The 23569-nt window shown below is 39.8% G+C and overlaps 1 protein-coding gene across 4 annotated transcripts in view; it reads left to right on the top strand.

The window, feature by feature from the left end:
- The window catches only part of APP (amyloid beta precursor protein), a 312221-nt gene that overhangs the window by 185375 nt on the left and 103277 nt on the right, over positions 1 to 23569 (top strand). For 2 of the 4 annotated variants that reach the window (XM_006035438.3, XM_006035437.3), the window contains exon 6: positions 10255 to 10422. The exons of the other annotated variants lie outside the window; for them this stretch is intronic. In XM_006035438.3, the coding sequence (XP_006035500.1) occupies positions 10255 to 10422 (168 nt within the window). The remainder of the gene's footprint in view (positions 1 to 10254; positions 10423 to 23569) is intronic. 4 annotated transcript variants of the gene reach the window in all.

Genomic DNA, 23569 nt, shown 5'->3' with positions numbered 1-23569 from the left:
GCTGTATCCTTCTTTTTTTTTTTTTTTTTTTTTTTAATCAGGACAGATTGACTTGCTGCAGTTTAACCCCTTCATGTATTCATGGGCTAGCTTCCTCAGCTTTAGCTGAGGAAGCTGATTACTTCACAGGATCCAGGGAGCTGCCCATTTCAGCTCTTCTTTTTTTTATCTGTCCACTGGGGGAGGCTATTCCTGAATTTGTATTTCTTAAGACTGATGGACTGTGCAGTGTCCAAGGACTGCTTTTGTACTTCACTATCTACAGAACAAGGAAAGTTACTCTAAAGATCATAACTCATAGATCAACTCCTCTTGTTGTCATCACAGCCTTCATACATTATAAATTGTTTCAGATCTAGGAAGTGATACTGAGATAGCGAAGCTCCAGGCAGCTCTTACAAGGCTTGAATGAAGCAAGCAGAAATTCTCTCTCACCCAGCGTAATTGTGAATCCATTTCTATTCTCTTTCAGCATGGGTGTTGATAAGATACATTAGTCTTTCCTAGCTTATAACATAAAGCAATTAATTAGATCTAGTTTTGAGCTTAATGCTGCTTGGCAACATAGCAGTCAATCAAATCTTATTTAAAGGGAAGCAACAGCCTGGTGAACATTTAAAAGCTTGTTCATATACCACATAGCCTATATAGGAGACTGAGCAAAGGCTTGACCACCACGTCGTGCATATAATGTTCCCCTCAGCAGTGGTTTCAGTTATTCAGGCAGATTTGTTTAAATATTTAGGAAAGAGAATTTCAGTGGTGCTCCCTTGAGGTGACATTTTAAATGGTCTTATGTGACTGAGTTTGAAGAAAGAATCTCTGCACCCATTTTCTAGTGCAAGTTAAGTGCAAGATGACATTGTTAGGTATAATAAGTGCAGTGTTGTACTTGTGGTGGTCTAGTGAATGCAAGAAGCAAGGCTTTACTTTATTGGACCAGCTGTATAATTAGGAGAGAGATTTGTGCCCAAGAGCTTGTCTAACATCTCATCCAAGTATACAATTGATCCAATAAAAGATACTACCAAAGAAGCCTTGCTTCTTATGGCTAGGCTAGCAAACAACTCTATTTGTTGTGTCCTTAAATGCCTAATAGATCTTTGAAATCTATTCAGTCACAGTTGCCGCCTCTTCTAAGGCGAGTCAGGCTGCCTTTTACAGAGAAGTGCTAGTTCTAGCATTTGCAAGTTTTGAGACAGACAGACATGCTTTTGGAATATTAATGTTTTGTGCAGAATCTGTTGTGTTTTAGCTCACCTTGACTTAATAGCTTTTTTCCTCCTGTGAAATGTTATTACCTTGCTTTAAGAATCAGGACATTTCTTGGGGTCTTTGTTAGTTTGTTTTTAACCTACTTCAGGACTATATGCACCAGACTATTTGAAAAAGATAGTATGTACTTATAGTGCATCATAAGAAAATGCCTACCTGTTTGTGCAGTACTAGTTGTACCAATTTCTCCAAAGACAAAAAGCAAACAAGATCTTCTTTTCTATTGTGAATGTTAATATGTTCCACCTTGGTCATGGAGACCTGGTGGAATTAACATTATGTATTTGGTGCATTTTGTTTAGTATAGGTATGAACTAAATGAGATATTCTGTCCTTTTTTTAATAGCTTAACTTTACAGTTAATGAAATCCTTTTTTGTGTTAACCAGAACTTCTAAACCATAAAACAATATGTTCTTTAATTAAAATTCTAGGTCAGAGACAAATATACTGAAATATATATAATATAATAGGTCAGTTGTTTTACATAAGGATGGACATCTTATTCTCTATGCAATGTCCTCTTGATTTCTCTTCCCTGGCTAATGTGCTTCACCAAAGGAAAATGTCATTTTTACTAAAACCATAATAATTCAACCATAATTATTAATGCTTTTGTTATTTAAAATGTGTTTAATAATATCTTATTACATTTGGGGCTAGGTCTTTTGGATGATTGAAAAGCATTTTGGAACTGTGTTTAACTGCTTGATCAACATGTATACTGTATTAGCAAAATCTTAATGTTATGAGGAAACTGTCTCTTCTAAAGCTACATAAAATATGGATTTGTGTTGACCCAGGCTTAAACTCAAGCTGTGCTTTCTTAGTGTGCTTTCCTAGAGGTAATAGTCACTTGACACCTTGATTCTGAGTCAAGTTATGTGCATAAATAAAATGAAAAATTATTTGTTATATATTTCTTTCACAGTGGAATGAGGAGCTTTTGTATTTTAGGCACAGTATGCATTCTATTTTATTCATGTCCCAATATTCCTCTCCCGTAGACTACAAATAAACATTAGAGAGAGAAATTCAATCTTAATTGCTGAGGGTGGAAATTACAATTTTGAGGTATTCAACTGTGTTAAAAGAGTGTTCTTTGGTATTTCATTTATAACTAATCATTTGGCTATTTTTCTTAAACTTTCTGTCTATAAAGTATTATAGCTATTGTGTAGCTAATGCACAGGCTTTATTCCCATAGCTAGTGCCAGCACCACAGCTGTCTCCTGCTTAATTCCAAAAACCTCTTGTGAAATTAGCTGTTGTCTTTGAATGTTCAAATTAAAAGTTGGCTGCCAGTTCAAAGTCTATATTCAGAATGAGTCGTTTTCTCGTTTTGCAAAATTAAATATTCCCTTGGAATAATCCACCTAAAAAGGAATAGCATGGCTTTCTGATTTAAGGGGCTAAGTAAAGACAGTGGAAAAGCCTGTGGCTGAATCAGTTCGTTCTTCACAGGTTAGTCTAAGCTGTGTAGATTGAACTGATAAGCAAGTGAACACACATTCACTTTTGATTTTGGAGATGCAGCCTGCAGTTGCCCCGGCCAGAAGTGTGTGGGGGAAGGGGAAGAGCACAAGGGGCACTTGAGCATGCCTTCCTGCTCAGCTGGAGCAGACAGATTGGGCCAAGACTAGCCTACCCACCCTGCAAGGGGTGGGGTGGGGGAGGTGGGGGGAGAGTTACAAAGTATCTGAGGATGCTGGGGGACTGTGAGTTAACTTGAATCTGGAGGGGATCTGCAACAGAAGTTCAGTAAACCAATTTAATCTAAATCAGTTCAGTCTGATACTACAGCTGTCCAGAATTATCTCAAACCAACCAGTTTCAGCCATTTTGAAAGTGGTTTATGTGCACTGAACTTCTGTCCCTAGCCAGGAAGATATAAATACAATGACAGCAAATGACTAAGCTTTCTAACATTGCAGCATTTCAGAAATAGCTACATACTGGCAAGCAGTACTGATGAATGTGTAGGTACACACATAATTTATAACTGTGCTTTCTAATTAATTGGATGGCAAAAGAGTATTGCCTGCAACACACAATTTAATGCCTACTTCCATGGAGCCAGATACTCAGATGATTTTTACCTTTTCTAGGGAAATTTGATTCTTTTGCTCACTTTGTGCATTAATCAATTACATTCTGTTTTCTGGTGGAATATAAATGATATATACATTAAGTATGAAAATTTATGCATGTATAAGGAAACTCCAGTGCATCATTTTGAGTGCATTTACATGCATACATAAGTGCTTTGCTTAATCAGAGCATACATGAATGAAATTTAAACTTGGCATAGCTAGACATTGAAATATAGGTGGTGAAAATAGTAATATTAATGGTCTGTCAATTTTAACATTCCTGTTTGATACACTATGTGTTATATAAAAGGTAAGGTAACACTATAAAGGTAGAGAATCATAGTGGAAATAAAGGATGTACCTATGTAGGTAGGAGAGGAAGATTCCTGTCTTAGCTTTGCCAGTGGTTTTCTGCATGACTTTGTATAATTCTGTTAAGTTTACTATAAAACTGGAACTTTGCTATTAGGATTCATTTAAAATGTCTGTTTAGATCTTTGGGATTCTCAGATGGAAGGTTCTGTACAAGGTCAAAGTGTTGATGTCATAAGGGAGAAAAAGGAAAATGTATATATTTGCCATACAGAACATTATGGACTCTTACATCTTACACTTCCTGACTGATAGTATATTAAACTAAATAGTCTTCATACAGAATTGATTTAGAGGAAATTTTCCCATGAACAAACTGGCATTAGATACCCAGATCCCAGAAATCAGAATTGGGTGTGCAATTCCCATCTGTCTTGTTGAAAACACCTCCTATATTTTTTTATCATTTTAATTTCCTGAAGTTTGAAAAGGGATGAAACAGACTGTATCAACATTTAAATGAGCTCTGTTCCTGAAAAGAGCACTGAGTCATCTTATAAATCATTAGGATAAGTGCTGGAGCTAACAAAAAAGCTGGTCAGAAAACATATGAGTTAACATATAATGTTGTTTTGACTTTTTTTGTTTTAGTAGGCAAATATGTAACCTCCTAAGTCAAATTGCTACAAAAATGTTTGTTTCAGACAAAAATGTTGATTTGCATTTAATTTTTTGTTATGACATATCATGGGGAAAAACAGAATTCATCACCATAATACACATTTTCATATAAAAAATGTTTAGACATAATTATATCTTTCTTCAAGAAACCTTGCCGCATGAAAATTTTCAGATAGTTGTACTAACAACACTTATGAAATAATCCGGTGTTATATTTGGATTTACAGTCTATCTGTAAATCCAGTCCTTAAAAACTGCACATTGACTAGGAAATGTGAAAGTCTCCACTTTTTAGGAGTAAAGTGTCTAATAGGGAAGGTTGGAACAATTTTTTTTTAATGTGCCTGTGTAGTAGCTACTTCTCAATGACTTCATTATTTAGCTATTATTTAATTTTTATTTAGTATTTCATTATTTATTTAGCTTTTTTATGTTATGAAACTGTTTTTCAGTGACAGCCAAGTAAACAGTGGAACTGTCTTGGAGCTACCTCTGTGGCAGGTTTATCAAACAGGAAATATGAATTATTTCCTGCTCCTTAGAATTAAAAAATGTCTAAATGAACTTATCTGAAACTAACAGAGTGTGAAATGTACTGGCAATAAAAGGCCCTTATTTTGGGGCAGAAACAAAGCATGGAGAATTTTGGTACCAAAGATGGATTGTGTGGGCAATTTGAAACATGTGAGAACAAGGCTTTAATTTAAAATTCCTCAAGAACGTTCGTTAAAACAAGCATTATATGCATGCAAAAGGTCTCCTTCTCCTTTATTTGCTTTGTCTTCTTGCAGCTAGAAACAAAGAGTTGCTTAATTTCTTAATCAGTTCTCAGAAACAAGATTGACAAATGAAAGTTACCATTTTGCCACCTTGAAATTAATTTTTTCTTATTTTGACTTAGCAGTGTATGCCCAGTGTGGCTATAATTATGAGCCTTGCTTTTGTGCCTAAGGGTAGAAATAGATGTTGCCAAATGAAATGAATCTGCTGTCCTGGGATGCATCCCAGCACAGCTGATCCATTTCATTGGCTTAAACATGTCTCCTGTTGTCCTGCCCATTGATGCTAAGGGGACAATGGCTGACGTGTTCTCCCAGGCATTGAGTGGCCCATTCCTTTGCACCCCAGGAATTCCCACACAGGATCAGGTCTCTCAAGCCCTATGAGTGCCTGCCCTGCTTTCCCCACTTATCAAGACACATCCCCAGGATCTCCGGGTTGCTCTTCAATAAGTGGAGAAAGACAGGTATTTCTTGCTTTAACAAGACACGTTCCTAGAGATTTGAGGGGGGAGAGGTCTCAGTAATCCAGGACAGTCAGGCAGGCCCTTCTCAAGCTTGAGGGGCTCAATCCTGTACAGGAATTCCCAGGGTGTGCACAGTTGGACCCCTCAAGTCCCTGGAGCACTTCCCTTGGGTGGCTGGAGAGCACGGGCAGCTCTGGGCTTCTTGCACTGTAAAGGAAAAAGATGTCCTCTGCTAAACAGCAACACAAATTAATACCACCTTTGTGGCAGCCACTGTATGTAGTGCAACAAGGGATATGGGCATCTTTTGTACCACTGTAAACATTTTAGGGTGGCACAAAAGACAGCTTCTGTTTCCATGTTTAGAAATCTGTTGAAAGATGCAAAGTCAGTTTAGCTTTTAATTATAAATGATGCAGTTTTGCAGTTCATCCATCAGCTGCTAATAGTTTATGAACATAACATAGCTCACACATTATAGTCTTAATACTGCTACTTGCCCATGCAAAAGGCATCAAGGTACATGGCATCTGCATACTCTTTGAGTAGGGTCTTGAATGGCCATGGAGAAGGAGCAAATGTACTATTCCACCTGCCCAGTGTAGGTGACAAGGATAAAAACAGGAAAGAAATTCTTATGATATGCTTCCTGGTGCCTTTGCTCAGGGCCAGTCATAAAACAGGAACCTATGTTTGCAGCATAATCTCTAGTATTTAAATGCTTTTCTTGTATAGATCCAGCACATCTGTATTAGAGTATTTTGTTCTCCTTAGCATATGGTGAAGTAGACTGTTGCCTATGAAAGCTCATGCATCTGAACCAGTTAGTCTTTATATGGTACCATCCTGCCCTGCCTTCTGACTCCTTACATTGGAATGCTCATATGTATAAGGAGCTGAGAGCTAGTCTGTAGATCTCAGATCAGATTTCGGGATTAAGGAGAAAATAAGATTCTAGGCCAGGGTTGGGCAATTATTTTGGCTGGGCAGCGCTTAATGAGTTTTGGTGAACTATCGAGGGCCATAGGTGACCTCGTCCCCTGGTCGCCATCTTGGGACCGGACGTCCTGTCCCTGACCCCTGACCTTTGCCACTGGAAGTCCTGCCCCCATAAATACTCCTTTTGGGTGGAGGGGGCTTGTCATCTTGGAACTGGGGGAAAAAACAAACAAATCTTGGCTCCATCATGTGGGACTCTGCCACCCCCTTTACAAACAGATCTTGTAAAAACCAAATATGTACTATAACACATTTTGATTTTATGTCAAAAAATATTTTTATCCTGATTTATGTGCATTTGTTGAATGTATATAGAGGCAATTGCATAATAGCTCAAAATAAAGTCTTCCTCTTACATGTTGTGTGTGGGTGTGATTAGAGGTTAGGTATGGAGTTTGTGGGGGGGTGGCTGTGTGTGTGAGGAGATATGGGGGAGGGTGTGTGAAGGAGGTGTGGGTGAGGGTGCAGGTGGGTGTGGGGCTTGTTGGGTGGGTGTGGGGAGAAGGTGTGGGGGGTATAGGTATGGTGGTATGGATGTATGCCCCCTGCCCTCCAAGGCACACAGCCCCTGCTATTGGCGTCAGCAGCAGCAGGTGATGGGTCCTTGGGGCACTCATGGCCTGCGCAGGTGGACCCCCCACCGCCCCCAGCAGCACATAGCTCCAGCTGAGTCCTGGGAGCTGCACATTGCAGTGGGAAGCGGGGCCCGGCTGGCCCAGCTTCATCACACAGTGCTCCCTGTGGCTCTCATGCAGCTCACAGGACTCAGCCCGAGCTGCACACTGGCAGGGGGGTGGCAGAGTCCCACATGATGGAGCCAGCAGCCTGGCCCTATTGCTTTCCACCATGCTCAGCTCTTGGGTCTCGGCTGAGGCAGCTGGGATCAGGACTGAGGTGGCCTAGCTCCATTGCATAGGGTTCCCTGCTGCTCCCGGTGAAGTCCCAGTAGGTTCATGTTGTGGCAGAAGGTGGGGAAGGCTGCTGGTTCCATCTCTCAGGACTCTCCCTTGCAGTTCCCTGGGTGTTGGCAGCAGCAGCAGCAGCAGCTTCTCCTAGAAACTATGCCTTCCTGTGGGTGAGGGTGGGAGCATAATGTGCTGCCTCGGCAGGAGTGGGTATGGCTTGGCTGCATGAAGAGTGCAGCATGGGCAGATATGGGCTGAGCCAGATGCAACTAATTAATTCATTAATTGGGAGCCTGCCCACTGGCTGGATGAAATTGCCTGGCAGGCTGAATTTAACCCATGAGTCATATTTTGCTTGCCCCTGTTCTAGCCCCACATGAAGCTAAAGACTGAATCTGATTTAAATGTGTAGTTACTCATTCTTTTTAAAGAGTTGTATTTTCCGTCTTTATGCAACAGATTTTCGTATTTCCTAGAACTAGTGGCATTTTTTCTGACTGTCAGCCAAATGAATGTTTAATGAATATATGAATGTCTGTAGTCTCCAGAGGACTGATTTCTAATCATCACTGATGCCATTTCTTTGTTGGGCTATCACTTTTCTTTTTTACACGCTATGTATGAAATAAAAATGTGGAAAGCTCTGTACATACTTGTTTTTATAATTTCTCTGTTTAACATACACATACATATGTATGTATGTGTGTACGTATGCATGTGTGTGTACAGATACAGAGAAAGCAATATATTAAAAAAGGAAATAGAAACTAAGTCTACAAAAGTTCCTCAAACTGTTGTGTGTGGGAAATATAAATGTTAAAATGACTCAGACTTAGTAAATTTAGCAGCATCAAGGGACTTCTAGAAGGCATTAATTTCTTTACAGATTGAGGTCAACCTACAGTCACATTAAGTAAATTAATTTTAAAATAGACTGACGAGTTGCCAAGATGACCCTGTGATTCTGAAAAAATATTATCAGCAAAAAAGTTCTTGGTTCTTGGCCTTTTTAATGTCAATCAATGTGCCCTTAATTCATTTTTAAAATGTATTTGGTGGTAACTCCTTTCTAAGTACGAGGTCCTGCAAAATTTACTTTGTGGCATATAACTGTATCCTTGGGTTGTGGGGTTGGCTTTTATTTTAAAATCTGTCTGGAGTAAATCATGTCGAAAATACTGTCTAAAATTAATCAGTTTCCCTCATTTTTAAAAGTAAAGGACTAGCATTCTTCTGCCCCACCTTCATTCATGTCCACAAACTAAACTGGGTAAATAAATACATAACCTCAGACCCATTATAAACTCTTGAAAATAAATTAGATATATATTACAAAAATTGGAACCCTAACTACTTGTGTAGGGGGAAGGTGTAGAATACAAGTTGATTGCTTATGGCAATTTGATACAAAATATGCTTTGCAGAAAGGTGGTGGGAAGGTTTACACAATAAACAGAGCTAAAACAAACAGCTTAGAAGAAAAAAGGCAGTGGAGCATCCAAATGGAATCTGGGCCAATGCCAGGAAGAGCCTCTTGTACTTGATGAGTGGGATGGGACTTTAAATGCGTGCAGGGTCTGATTCAGACAAGTGTAAAACCACATCTCCACATGAATGGGTCAACCTTGCACAGAATTAAGATTTGCTAAGTAAATTTGGAAACTGTTATAATGGGCTTATCAGTTGTCTGTCAATATTTGGAATCTAGTGTGAGAGATGCAAAAGAAGATTGTGGAATATGCCAATGTTTTAGTGGAATGCAATTTTGCAAATGATATATAGCACATTGAATGTTGAAGCTGTTTGGAACATTATTGGTAAAGGGTCCTGTATGTACGCATGTGGTTGGCTGAATTCAAATTTACAGGTAGACTTCTACCATTTACTTCCAATTTCCTGTCCTTAATTTGTTCACCTAAGTTCCCCACATTTTAAACAAGTTTCAAAGGGAAAACTAAAAGCATAAAATATTATTTAATTTTGTTTTGCTTTTTTTTATTTGAGTAAAGATGTGAGTTGCTCCCATTGACAGAGTGAGTGTCAGACCTATGCAAAACTTAAAATCCTTGAGGCCCTATGGATTTAAGACTCAAGCCTTGCACAGGGCCTCATCATAGGAAGAAATTTCATTCAAAGTGATTATATATGCATATGGAAGAGATTTGATTTCTGTAATGTCTGTATAGTCTTGTATAAGCTAAGAAGTCATCTCAAGTCTTTTAAATCTATTTTACCTTTATGTGCTAGCCAATTTCTACTTTAACTATAGTTAAAGCAATACAACCCCTCTCCCTTCCATTAGTGTAGACACAGTTATTCAAGTGTAAGTTTATGCCTACATAACTTATTTCTGTAAGGGATGTGGAACATACTACACTGATATAATTTTGTCCAAGTGAGGTCTTGTACTAGCATAACAACTTCAATAAATTTTGCATGTCCCACTGACAAAGATAAAAAAAAAAAAAATTGTAAGTAGGGCAGACCTAATGCTGTTAAGGGATTTGATTATGTTCATCCTGTGGAAAATATGCTTCCATTGTCCTAAAGCAAATGTATAGAGGGGAAGTTAAAGCTGTAGTAAATGAATTATTTTGTGGAAGTTTGTTTAGATGCTTCCTCAAGACATCTGCTTCCTGGCTAATAATAATGTAAAAGAGAAATGTAGTAAACTTGTATAGATGAACAGCAACACAATATATTTTTCATGCTAAACATAGTTCCTCCACATCTCCTATAATTAGAGGTGTGCTCTGAACAAGCTGAGACTGGTCCTTGCCGAGCAATGATCTCCCGCTGGTACTTTGATGTGACTGAAGGAAAATGTGCACCATTCTTTTACGGCGGATGTGGTGGGAACCGCAACAACTTTGACTCTGAGGAATACTGCATGGCAGTCTGTGGCAGCGTCAGTAAGTGGACCTCTCAAGCCTGTAGCAGTCTTTCTCTCTCTTGCCACTGACTCTGCTGTTTGTAACAGATTTTTTTCTGATTCTTCGGAATGGGGCCGTGCTACCACTAACCATATTTGTCAAGCTTTTCTAATTTCCCGTGTTCTATAGAGTGTGTTCAATCATTAGTATCTGTCTCTTTCTAATCCAGCATGACAGTGGATGATTTATTTAATCTGTGTTATAGATAGAAGTGTCTTGCAGCTGGGTAACCAAGAATTTTAATGTTTCTTTTATACAAGGCCTTTGCGGGTCCCATTTCTCATGCAGATCTTTCTGTAAAACGTATTTACATTTGTGCGTCTCTGTCTTCATGCATGTTTAATGCATGTGCAAACACTCCAAATGAAACCTACACTCACTTTTTAAGGAAACCTCAAGTGAGTTACACGTGTATGGTATTTTTTTTTTTATTTTCTTACATGCAAAAACTGTTTCATTTTGTATTTTCTTATTTGGATTCCTGTTTTTTATCAAAGAACAAGCAGAACATTAAAAAGCCAGGATGTTTACTTTTGTTCCTTACTAATAATAAGTGATTTTTTTGGAATCATTAATCACTAATCACTAAAAGCCAATTGTTAGACAGTATGTGCATGTATGTGTCATGCTCTAAAGGTAGCATGCACACATCTGAATACATTACTTGGAAAGGCACATTGCCACCGAAAAAAAAGAACAGTGAGCTTCAGACCTCCTTTGAGGGTGGTAATACAGCTTAACATGAATTACTTTTCACTTGTGTTTCATATTGTAACATGCCATATATTTGCATTCTCAACTTCAAAGAAGAAATATTTGCTCTGTGCTTTCAATTTGTGAAGCATCAGTATTCCCCATCAGAGAATATTGAATCGGGTAAATCAGAGATTAAATTTATCAACTCTGACATGATTTTGTGAGTTCCTGATACTGTCTTCTTCCATCTGCTTTGTCTGCTTTTTTTCTTGTGAAAGTTATAGCTACCATTTAAAATTGAAATGTGCAAGCATTATTGTATTTCAGTAGCCTGACTGTTCATATAAAAGGAAGAGTGGAGCAGACTAGCAGGAATCTATCTTTTTTGGACAATGTTTTCAAAACATTTAGAAAATATTCTTTAGTACCACAGGTTGAGGGAGGGGGGAGAAGAAAAGTATAGGTGTTTGGTGAAGGATATGGGGGAGCATAAATTAAACTAGGAAGAAGTGTTTTTAGATGATTCCCATGACAGGAGTTGCAGAGGAGGAGGATTCCACATCAGCAATGACAAGATTGCATGGAGGGATAAAGGGCAATGGAAAAAAAGTAATATCTCTGGGTGTTGTTTGTTCCATCCTAGAGCCTTGAAAGATTGGGATGTGAGAATCCTGTCATGAATTGGTTTATAGAAGAGACTGAAAAAGCAGATGAGGATTTTAGCAGAGGTAAAATTGATGCAGTGGCAAATTCTGGCAATGTTCTGTTGATAACAAGGAGACATGTAGACACAGAATGACCAATGAGAAGACAAGCCCAAAATGGAGGAGCTGTTGACCTTCAAAAAGTCGAACTTTAGCAACTGTTGAACCTTAATAATGTTTTTCTGCCTCTGTGACATTTAGTCTGCTGACAGACATGGAAACCACCCCCCCCACAACAAATAACCCAGCACCTTTCCGTAAGAGGCATTGCATCAGTTGGACCTGGCTCGCTCAACATCTGTGTAGATCGCGTGCTTCTGCTGGGCTTTTTGGCATTTCTATTGAATCAGCTTTTAGATACAAGTGCCACAAAGCCTCACTGAAGTGCAGGATCTATACAGATGTTGGACGAGCTGGGTCAAACTGATGTGATGCCTCTTCTAGGCATGCACTGCACTTGGTGTGGGGGTGCCCCAAGCTGAAAGTAAAGCACTGGTTTTGGGGGGGGAGCGGGGGGGTGTTTGTTTTTCACATCTGTAGGCAGCCTTATTTTCAGGTGTTTAACCATTATGGACTTGGAGACTGGTTAGAAAGTTAGTAATTACATATACCAGATGCCTGTTCAGTTGCATTCATGTTCAGATTGAAGAGAGCTTGTTCATAGGGAAGTGCCAAAAAAAGTTGAATGCTGTGGGACTTTTCTCATTCAAGATGCCGTGGCATTTTGGGGTGTCATGAGATCCTTTGAAAACTGCCTTTCAATTTTTGCACTCTTATACATGATTCACAAGACAAAACCAGAAGATTACCAACGGTTGCTTTGTGTCAAAACGGGTTGAGAACCACCAATATAGACAATATAGTTTATCAGGGAGGAGAACTACTACAGTAGGAATAAAACTGATTTCCCTGTCCGGTCTTAAGAATGATCAGGGAGTTTGACTAGTCTGCTGGTGTCCCTAGCTACTCTGAAGTCCAGGCAAAGGGATATTTTTACTCATTGCATCCTAGAATCTGATATTGTACCCATCACTATTATATCTGTGTGCCTTTGCCAGCATACATTTTTTAATCAGTATCATCCCTGTAGTCAGCATCCAGCAGAGTGTATTCTTTGACAGCTAGCGGAGTATTCTAAAAGCTGCCTGAACTTGTGCCTATTTTAGGAATAAATGCCAACATTTTCCAACAATTACAACTACTCTCTACTTCAGTATGAGATACCAGATTGTAATGAGTTGGCTCCAATCCATTTCCCAACGGGCAGGTGACTGCTTTGCAAAACAAGCACCATCACAGTTGGTGACCTTGGCCCTGAAAGAAAGGTCATAGATTGAATAGAACTGAACATGAGACAACTGTCATAGATCACGGTTGTGCCGCATTAGTGGGTTAGGGTAGCTGTTCCACTACTGTCTGTGTTATGTCTCTCCGATGTGGAGATGTTGTCTTATCCCCAGGATGGTTACTCCAGAAATTCTTGTGTAGCATGTAATAAGAGGGAGGTGGGGGGCTAGTGTGTACACTCTACATTAAATTTGGCTATGCATCCACTCTGTTAGGAAAATTAAGATACACAGTCTCGATACACAGCCTCTTTTACCTCCTGGAGACATAATGAGTTTTTCTTGGATTTGTATTTTTACAATAATTTTAATCCAAATAAGATTGTACAAGAATTTCACCAGTTTTATATTTTAACGGAACGGACATCCAAACGCTGTTTTTATTATGGTGTTTCCATTATGAACTCACTTTGGGGGCAAAGTCCTTTTCTATATAAAAAAAAGAAAAAGAAAAAGCTTCTTCCATGGAGCTTGGCAAAAGGATTCTAAGCTCTGTCATTAACATGCTTCCAAATGATGAAGTAAGATAAGTGTGTTGTTTCTTCAACATATGCACAAAAAAAATACCGATGTTGCAGCTAAGGATTGCTTCTGCTCCTATAATTTAAATTATGTTTCGGAAAATTGAAGGGGAAAAAATACGTGCTTATTCATTTCAGCTTTTCCAGCTCCTCCTGAGATCCAAATTCAGTTGAACTCAGAAGTAGACTTTCCATTAAGTACAGTAAGATTTGAATGAAACTGAATGGTAGAGAAGACTGGGAGAGATGCTCTTTCAAATTTTGGCTTGCTTTTTTCACACTTGCTCTCCAACAGAATTTTTGTTTTCCTTTAAATTTAAACTTTTCTCATGGGGTTTCATTCATTTTTTCAAGTGCTTTTTCAAGTCAATGTCTGCATCCTCCAAGTGGTGCAGCTATGCAGTCATTTCAGTAATGCTGGGCTATGCTGAGGGATGGGGAGAGGGAGGAGAAAGGTGGTGTGCAGGGCATATAATCCTATCTCATTTTTTATCTAGAAATATGATTGTTTCTCAGATTTGCTCTAATTTTCCTTACTGCTGCATTCTCTTATTATGATTATCATTTTGTTGAATTGAGATGGCAATGAAAATTGCTCTGAATATTGAGTGTAATACATCCTAGTAATTAAATAGAATCTTGTTGAAGGACTTGATCGAACCTGTGGAAGGTAATTGAGAGACTTAAACTGATGTTAGTGGGCTTTGAATCATTCAGTAAATGGGTGGAGAAAAATATAAAGTGAACAGATTCCATATGGGAATTCTGACAAGGCTTTATCTTTATTTTGAGAGTGAGAAATCTGAACTGTTATTTCATAGGGTGGATTTGACATGGTGCTAAAAATAAGAGAGAGGAGGAATGATTGCTAGAAGAGTAAATTGTTCATGTTGTGTTTTTTTTATGAACTCTGCCTATAAAATGTGCTTTACTGACAGCCCTACAGACTGAAGGTCTCTGTGATCAATTGAATGATCAAATTGTCAAATGGAGACACCCGTTTCTCCTCTTTCCTTCTTGTCTTGCTATCTCATTTCATTTTCTTTCTCTTACTACTCTTCACCCTCCTTTTTCACCTTTAGTCTCTATACTATACTATGCTCATTCTCATTCATTCATTTGCTCTGCTCTTTATTCCCATGTCAACATCCAGGCACAAGGCTGCTGTTGTTCCCCACTGTCCTACAAGAAAATAAAGTAAAATCAGTGATCGTAGCTAGTACAGAGCAGGGGATATATAGTGACCAAGCCAAATTGGATAGCACATGCCTGCACATGCATATCAGCATAGTGCTGCTCATAGCTAGGAAGCAGGACCTACTTAATTCTCAGTTTCATGGATTTTGTGGAAACCGCAAAATTCATGAAAAAAAACAAAAAACTGCCAGCTTCCAGTGGAAGCCAGCAGTCCTTGTTGTCAGGAGGGGAAGGGGCTGGCTGGCAGGGTGGCACAAAGAGCAGCAGACAAGATGGCAGCTGCCCCCTCATCCCTCTTCCCCCCTGCCAGTACCTCTCTGACAATCAGCACCAAGGGTCAGGGCTGCACGAAGGGCAGCCAGCAGTGAAGATGGTGACCACCCCCTCATTCCTTCCCCTCTTCCCAACCAAGCCTCTTCGCCAGCTGGCACTGATTGGCAAAGTTGCTACAAAATGATTGCAGAAGTAGAACTTTGTTGCAATCACCCCAGGAAAATTGATAAATCCCCCTGTGATTTAGGTAGATCCCTGCTCATAGCACTTCCTTAGAGCCAGGGAGCTAAAGTCCATATTGGTTTGTATCTATATGCTGAAGGATGGGAGTTGGTTCAGAAAGATGTGCAATTGCATTGGAAAGTCTTGTAGTCGGTGCGGGTGGCAGTATCCAGCAGAAGTAGAAAATGCACAATGCTGCTGTATTTTCTCTCATATAACATGCCCTGGAATATAATAAGCACCTTTTTTTTTGAGAAGCAAACTAAAGAATTTTTTTTTCCAGTTATGGCTGCATAGAGCAGGGACAGAGCCTAATCTTCAGCTGCCTCACCCTCCCTTTTCTGTTTAAAGTTAGAATAGGAGGATAGAGATCAGGAGCAGCTAGCAGACAGCAAAATTCCCCTAAGAGAGGTTACTTTGGTTAGTGGAACAACACAACCATTAAGAAGGATTGCTTAACACCTCTGGAGTGAAGAACAATGAGCAGTTAAGTCAACTGACTACTTTATCTGTCTAAATAGTAATGCAACAGCAGGGTGCTTCTACCTTAGTCAGAAAAAAACAGCTTCCCTGCTTAAGATATACATGTCAATTTTGGGGGAAAGGTGCATGTTGCATTTGAGAAAATAGAGTAAGTGGAGAAAGAATACATAGGGATCAGATTTTATAAATAGGCTGGCAGGGGGCCATGAAACACATGTGCATTGAACCAGCCAGGTTTTAATTTCCCCATTTTATCTGGCTAGCGCTTCCTAGAGTCTGCTTCATTTTCTGAAAACTAGGACAAGACACTGGACTGCATTTTAAAATTGATCGAGACACTGGGACTGACCTAAAAAACAGGTGCATTCTCTGATTTCATAAATGCTGTTCCCTGTTACCCACAGGACAAGGACCACACTTTACACTGTACTAATGTCCTTCAGCCCTAGTGTGAGAGGACAGTGTTCACCCAGTCCTTGATTTCCCTTTGTAGCTGCTTGCTTGCCAGTTTGGTGGGGTTTGTGTGAAAAGGAATTTTGTTTTTTTGGTGACTGGGCTAACACTGCCAAATTTGCAGTAGCAAAATTCATTCACCACCAGACTACACTGAAATCAATGCATTGACCTAAAGGCAGAAGGTTTAAATAGCTCGTTACCCATTCCCAGTCTTTCAGACTACACACCATCTCCAAATTGATTTTTAATAAGGATGTTCAATACAATATGTAGGTATTATACACTTTAAGTACTCAGATTCTACTGCTTGACTCTATGCAGACTGGCTCTTAGGGAGCCATTAGGTTTTATAAGGGGGGTTATCCAAATGTAATGATCTCAATGTGAATATATATTGACAAGATGAGCAAGAAGTGGCCTTTATTGTGAGGGAACCATTTTTTTGTTATTGCCATATCGTAAGTTCAGCAGTTATAGGATTTCCTTCACTGACCTTTTCTGTTGTAAGAAATATGTCTTTCTACTAAATGCTGTTGGGCAATAAAATTAACTCTCAAACTTAAATCTACAAAGGGAAGGCACTCCAGAGGGACTTTTCTTTCTCCTAGATAGATTTAACAAAGATGAATACAATACAGTGCACTGATATCAGGCATTTGGAGTTGCATTGTGGTGAGTTCAGGACACCATTCATTTCTTAGTGCTATATTTTAAGTTGTTCTTGGCTTTAATGCAGTCCACAGGAAAGGCATGGAATTTTTTGAGTGGTTTGGTTTGGGTTTGTTGCCTGAGCACTATCATGTTCTGATTTTTTTTATTTCTTTTTAAGATTTGTAAATGTCTATTATATTATGTTGCATTCATAAGACTGATGCAGCCTGTAGTGTTCAAAGCTGTCAACTTCCCCATTCATCTCCCATATGTAAACTCTGAACCTTAACATTAACTGTTTAAATGTCAGCATCAACTCTTTCTTTGCTGATGATATTAGAAGAAACTTACAATAACTCTGGAATATTAGGGTGACATTTATTCCCCACTCCTTTAAAATACAAGTTGAAGATATTAAAGGTATATGAACTTACCGTAGTACACTAATTTGAACAATACTGTAGAAACCACTTTTAGATGCCCACAAGCACTTTAAGATGCTACTAGCCATTTGTGAAATCTCATTGATTTAAGTATTAAAGCCACAACCTAAACCAGTGTAAGCATGCCTTCTAATTCACATGAGAACATCTTGCTTTCAACTTGTTTTGCAGGTCCTTAATGCTTGTTACATTATTATTCCCAACCCCTTACTTCTAACACTTGAAATTGGCAGGACCCAGTTAGTTTCAGCACTGGTAATAATATAGCACTGACAGTAGATGAGAGAGACTAGAATAGTTGTTCTCAACTAGGGTGATGGGAGACCCCCTTATGGGTGCTATGATACAAGCACTGCCACAGCCACCATAGCAGCCAGATAAGTGTCCTGCATGCATGGTTATGGCACGTATGCATTCTTCTTTCATTGGGGTTCTCTAAACCCTTTTCTTAAAGAACACAGAAAAGCCAGCCCTCCCCCTCCACCCCCACCCCAACTCCCAGGGTTGTCAACTCAAGAAATTATTTTTACTGACAATCTGCACATATCTTATTGATAGAGAAACATTTTTCCTGACACGTGTTTTAACTCTCATAAAAAAGAATTCTTCGGTTGGCAGCTGTATTGCACTCTGCTACCCCCACCACAGGGGTCCCCTACTCAACCCATACGCTGACACCCCCAACTGCACCCTTCAGCTCCCCCCAACCCACCCCCTAGTCTTATTCCTGTTGGCTCTGCTTCCACTGTCTTGACACAGACTCTTAGTCACTGCTCTCCTCTCCTATCTCACAGCTCCATACCAGCTGCACTGCCACTCTCCTGGTACCTTTACTGGTACTGTGAGCAGCTGCTATAGGCAGGGGCTATGCATAGGGACCCTGCAGCAGCACATTGTGGGGTCTAGCATGCTCTAGTGAGTGGTAAAGCCCTCACAAGAGCTCAGTGTGTGCAGAGTGCTGAACTCCAACTGGACAGTAGGTGCTGTGCTCCATCTGTTTTTCAGCTGCTCCAGCTTTCTTCTTGCCACAGAGCTTAAAGCTGCGGCAATTCCATGGGGGTTTTTTTTATGTTTTACAGACTTTTACAAACAGGGCTTTTTAGGTTGGTTTTTTTTTTTTAGAGACTGTTTGTAAAATTATATACAGTTGGAAACCCTGCCCCCCATGCTCCTCCTGAAAACAGAGGCATGTGGAACAGTTCCACCTGTCCTATGTGCCTGTTTCTGGGAGACCATACAAGTTTGAACCATGAACAGGTGCAGCAGGGCTTCATTAGAACCCTAATGCAGGAGGAGTGTGCAAATGTGCCACAGCCCTTCCCGGGCTGGCTGCGCACCAGGTGCATGGGACAGTTTTACTTTGTGGCAGCGACCTTCAGTTGAGAACTGCTGAGATAAGTTGAACACAACAGTGGTTCTCAACCAGGATTGCTGCCACATTCACATAAGTTGTGAAGGGGTGCCCTGACTGAAAACGTTGAGAGCTACTGGGACAGAGGATCAGATACCTACTATGTATCAGGCAGTTTTTCAATTGCCAAATGGGCCTGTGACATGCAGCTTAGCCTAAGATTGTATTTAGCCCATGGCACATGTTTTGCTTTTATACAGTAAACTCAAGTAGGAAAAATTAAAACAAGTACCAATCATTTTATTTTAAAGAGTTTCCATTTGATAATAAGTGTTTCATAATATAATATGGGAAGCTTCCTATCCCTCCCTGCCTTACCCCATTTGCATACAAGGATACCTCATTTAATACATTGTCTGTCATTAAACCACTGCCAAAATCAGCATTTGCTCAGCAATGGAAACTAATTATGAAATTGATGAAATGCAGCCAACACTGAGCATGACTATAAAACACATGGCCCATACTGTGCAAACATACTGATGGGAACTTAAAACAAGGTTAGTGTAATGCAGCCTATCTGAATAAGATATATGGTAGTGGCCATTGTACTCAGTCCCCCTCAGTCAGCTCTTTTTCAAGTCATGGTGAGTTAACTACATTGAATACATTTTTACTTCCTCTTCACTCCCACAGCCCAGCTGTGACTTTCTCATTTTCAATTATTTCTGTTTCTTCACCAGCTTTAAATGTCAGTAAACATCACTAAACAGGTCTCCAAACAGTTCACTCAGAATTCCTCCTTTGCCCCTCTCTCAACCTGTCTCATCTGATTTGTGTGACCTCACAGGATCCCAGGACATGTTACAAGAACACCTGGTTCCAGTCATAAGTGGGGGGCTAATTTGCACATGGATCCTTTGCTGTGGAGTACACACATATACTGAGCAGTGCTGAGCTATGGGGTCATCATGGCTTGAAATCCTGTTGACTGCTGGGGCCCAGCCCAATGAGCTATAAGGTAAATCATGAGCCTTTTGACTTTGGAATATCACACCTAGTTTCTGTGGTATGTAAGAAGATTCAGAAGTGCTGCTTAAAAGTGTTTATGGCATACCTGAGCTAAAATTTTGCTTCAGTTTCAAAAAAAGGTAAAATGCATCAGCTCTTGATTAATTAAATCTATGGGTACCCATAGAAATTTGCCGATAAGCAAATTACTACAGGCATGTTTATTTCAAAGTTATTGTTTTCAAATTTACCACTCCTATGTATTCACGGGAGAGCAGGGTCTGACAGTAAGGGGGAGGAGGGAGGATGCCATAGGAAGAAGTTGGCAGGGCAGAGGGCAAGGGTGCCACCAGATTCTTCTAGATTTATTTTCCCTGCTGTAGCAGTGAGAAGGTAACAAACTGAAGGTAAAGCTCCAATAATTAGATTACATACCTGGAAAATTATAACAAATGTACAAATTTTCCATCTATAGAATCCAATTATTGGAGAGTTGTCTTATATTCAAGTAAATACAGTAGTATATCTATTTTTTTTCAATCCATTCTCCTGAACAAGGGGAAGAATGTGTCATCGCAATATTATGTGTTATGTAGTTTAATTAATCTTCACATCTATGTCATTTTGTAATGTGCATCTCTCAAGACTAGTTGTTGAAAGCCTATAAAATCATATTTTCATCCCTTTTCTGTTCTTAAAGCAAACATAAAGAAAATTCCTTTGTTCTGGATCTTCACATCTGTCTCATTAACAACGTTTTGGCACCTACTTTTACATGCCATCATCCAAAGTGTATTTAGTGGTGAGCAGCTGAGGCACTGTGCTACCATCACCGTACAGACAGAACTGGTTAAATGCATGAAGTTTTTAGTTAAGGGATTAAATGGCTTTTTCTGTCTTATTTATTAAACGTCTGTTCTTTTTTTCATCTGAAAAACTTCACAAGCCACCTGAGAGAGAGTGAATAGACTTGAGCTCAGAAAACAAGCAGATGAGCAGAACACATTCATCTGGCCTAGATGGCATTGCCCTTTCACTGTTCTTGAGTTTTATGGGGTAATTGGCAGGACTATGTCTATAAAGGCAGTAGAGCTTGTAAGCTTCATCCAAGGAATGCCTTTTTCTTTGACAACAGAGCATGTGATGGGGAATATACATCACAGTAAGCTACCTGCAGCATTCATTTACCATAGCATTCCTGAAGGTATAATTTAAAGGTACAGAAGTCTTTCATTAAAATTTTAACTCTCCCAAACCTAGTCTTTGCTAATAGTGAATGTGAGTTTGACATTGCAGTACAGTGCTCCCCATTGTATGTGAAGTTTTCACTCAGAGCGAATAAAATGCACAAGCTAATTTACTACAAATGTATCCAACCAACTCCCAAGGGTATAACCTGTCCCTGACTATTTTGTTATCAAGGCATTCTCTTTCTGTTCTAAACAGATGGTTCAGATCTCTCTGACTGCCTCCCAAACTGGCCTTAAAGAGGACTGTACAAATGTTAGAGGGGCCAGGCAGGTGTGTACAGACACCCTGCACTGCCACTGGCCCACAAACTGGGGGCCCCTGTGCATGAATCTGTGTGTGCTCTGCAGGCTCCCCTGGCTCCCAGATAGTGCCAAGAGCAGCAAGAGGCACAGTGCAGCCCTGATAGGCTGGCTGCCCCAGGGGTTCATGCCCCTGTGAAACACTCCTACTCACAGCCCCCACTCCCTCCCTCCCTTTCTCCTTTCTGTCAGGCATGGGGGAAAGAGACCTCGCTTGTTGCTTGTAGCCATATCAACTTCTATTCCCACAGCCTGCAATGGAACAGCACAGGTGTAGGAGTGTGAAGGTGTAGGGGCCTGGGTCTGTGCCTTGGAGGTATAAGGTCTGGGCACATACAGGGGTACAGTTGCCTCAGCATCCTTTGTCATCTTGGAACACAGTGCAAGGCTGGTGAAAGGAACTGGTCTTTCCTTGCCCCAAACCAGTCAAAGGGTTTTGCTCCATGCTTGGCTGGAGCTGTGAAATGCAGCCTGAGTCACAGACTTTCTCCTTGGAGCAAGGGGAGACAGGGGTGCACACTGGGTTTGTGGAGAATGATGCTGTGGCTTCTATCAAAAGTGTAAACACATTTATTCTCCTGGAAGAAACACTCCTGGGAGCTGTTTCTTTTTGGTTGGGGTTGGATTAATTTTCTCATTAGAACCACCATTTTTGGTCCAGGAGAAACTGCATGAATATTTGTGCACTTAAGCTTTCTACTGGGCAAACTCTGATTCTCTCAGTAGAAACACAATGCTTGTAAATGCACAAAATATTGACCCAGATCTCTGGATAGAGATATCATCTTTTATTAGACCAACTAGATATTTGCAAAAAAATCTTTACTTACAAGCTTTCAGGCGCGCACACCCTTCTTCAGGCGAGGCGTAGGAGAATGCGAAGATCATGAAATTTCTCCTAGGTGGAAATGAAAATTCATATTTTACAGGAGAACTGAAGGTGTTGTAAGATCTCCTGATTGGAAAAGTTCATTTTGTGCAAATTAGCTTCAGATAAAAGTTAGAGCAGTCTGTTTACCTCAAAGATGTCTAATGGCAAGCAGGGTGTTGAATTATGAATTTGAGTGGATGCTAGTTTCAAAAGCTAGAGATGATAACATCCCTTGTCACATGGTAAGTGCCCAAAATATTGTGGGTAGAACAAATGGAAGTTTCTCTTTTAATTGATTATTTTATTCAGTTACGTTTTGATGAGGTGAAGAAAACTATCTTTTTAGCAATGAAGTATTTTATACAGGCCTTCCATCTTTTTTAATGGCTTTGGTGGGAGGCACATTTTGGGAGGACGCATCCATGTCCTTTAATTTTTTTAAGTAACCTCAAAATTATTTGGTAAGACTGATGTGCAAGGATTGTATTTTATGTTTTGGTGCCTAAATTTAGGTTATATTTTGCCTTCACTCATTCCCTTCTAAGCGTGTCCCCTATTTAGCGCTATTATTATTATTATTATTAGCATGGTTTCTTGAAGTCCTAATAGTAGATAAGGATCATCTTTGTGCTCAGCACCGTACAAACAGAAAAAAACTAGTTCTTACCTGGTCCACCTACAATTTAAGTGCAAAGAACCACAGAGCTAGCTAGCTTGGGTGCTGATTATAATGTAGCTGCAGCATAATGGAGCTCAGATGGGCTAGCTGTCTCAATACTTAACAGACTCTTTTAGTATCTTTTGTGGCTGGAGCTACGTTGTGCTGGGGAGTTGCTTGACTGTCAGTTGAAGTTGCAGTTATACTTTACCCAGTGGGCCAGCATAAGGGACACACAAGGAGATGGATTTAAAAATTCAGCAAGTGGATGATGGAAGTTGAACTCACTGACTGATTAGAGACAGGAAGTGACATCTTGCTTGGTGATAGACTGAAACATCTTGAAAGTGAAGACAGGCAGTTTGTTTGATGTGCTGGAGAGAGGGTACGTGGGTCCAAGCAACAGCGCTCTGAATATATATTAGCAGGAAAATAATACATTTGCCAAGGCCAGAGAAGGTGATTTTACAGCAGTAGGGGGTGTGAGATCATGAGATCCTGAACAAAGTTTAGAGGTGTTATACAAAAAAGTTTACATGATGTAACCTAGAAAGTAGTATCGGTACTAGTACAGAAATTGGATGACAGAGTGGGGGAACTTCCTGTTCCCATAAAATCTTTTGTCTAGGGTTCTAATTAACTTCTTCTCAAATAGAAGCATCTTTGATGGTTGTACCTTTGTGCGATGCACAC

Source organism: Alligator sinensis, unplaced genomic scaffold (assembly GCF_000455745.1).
Source record: "Alligator sinensis unplaced genomic scaffold, ASM45574v1 scaffold1151_1, whole genome shotgun sequence".
NCBI lineage: Eukaryota > Metazoa > Chordata > Crocodylia > Alligatoridae > Alligator > Alligator sinensis.
Note: the sequence above shows the minus strand (reverse complement) of the source record. Positions and strands in the feature narration are given on the sequence as shown.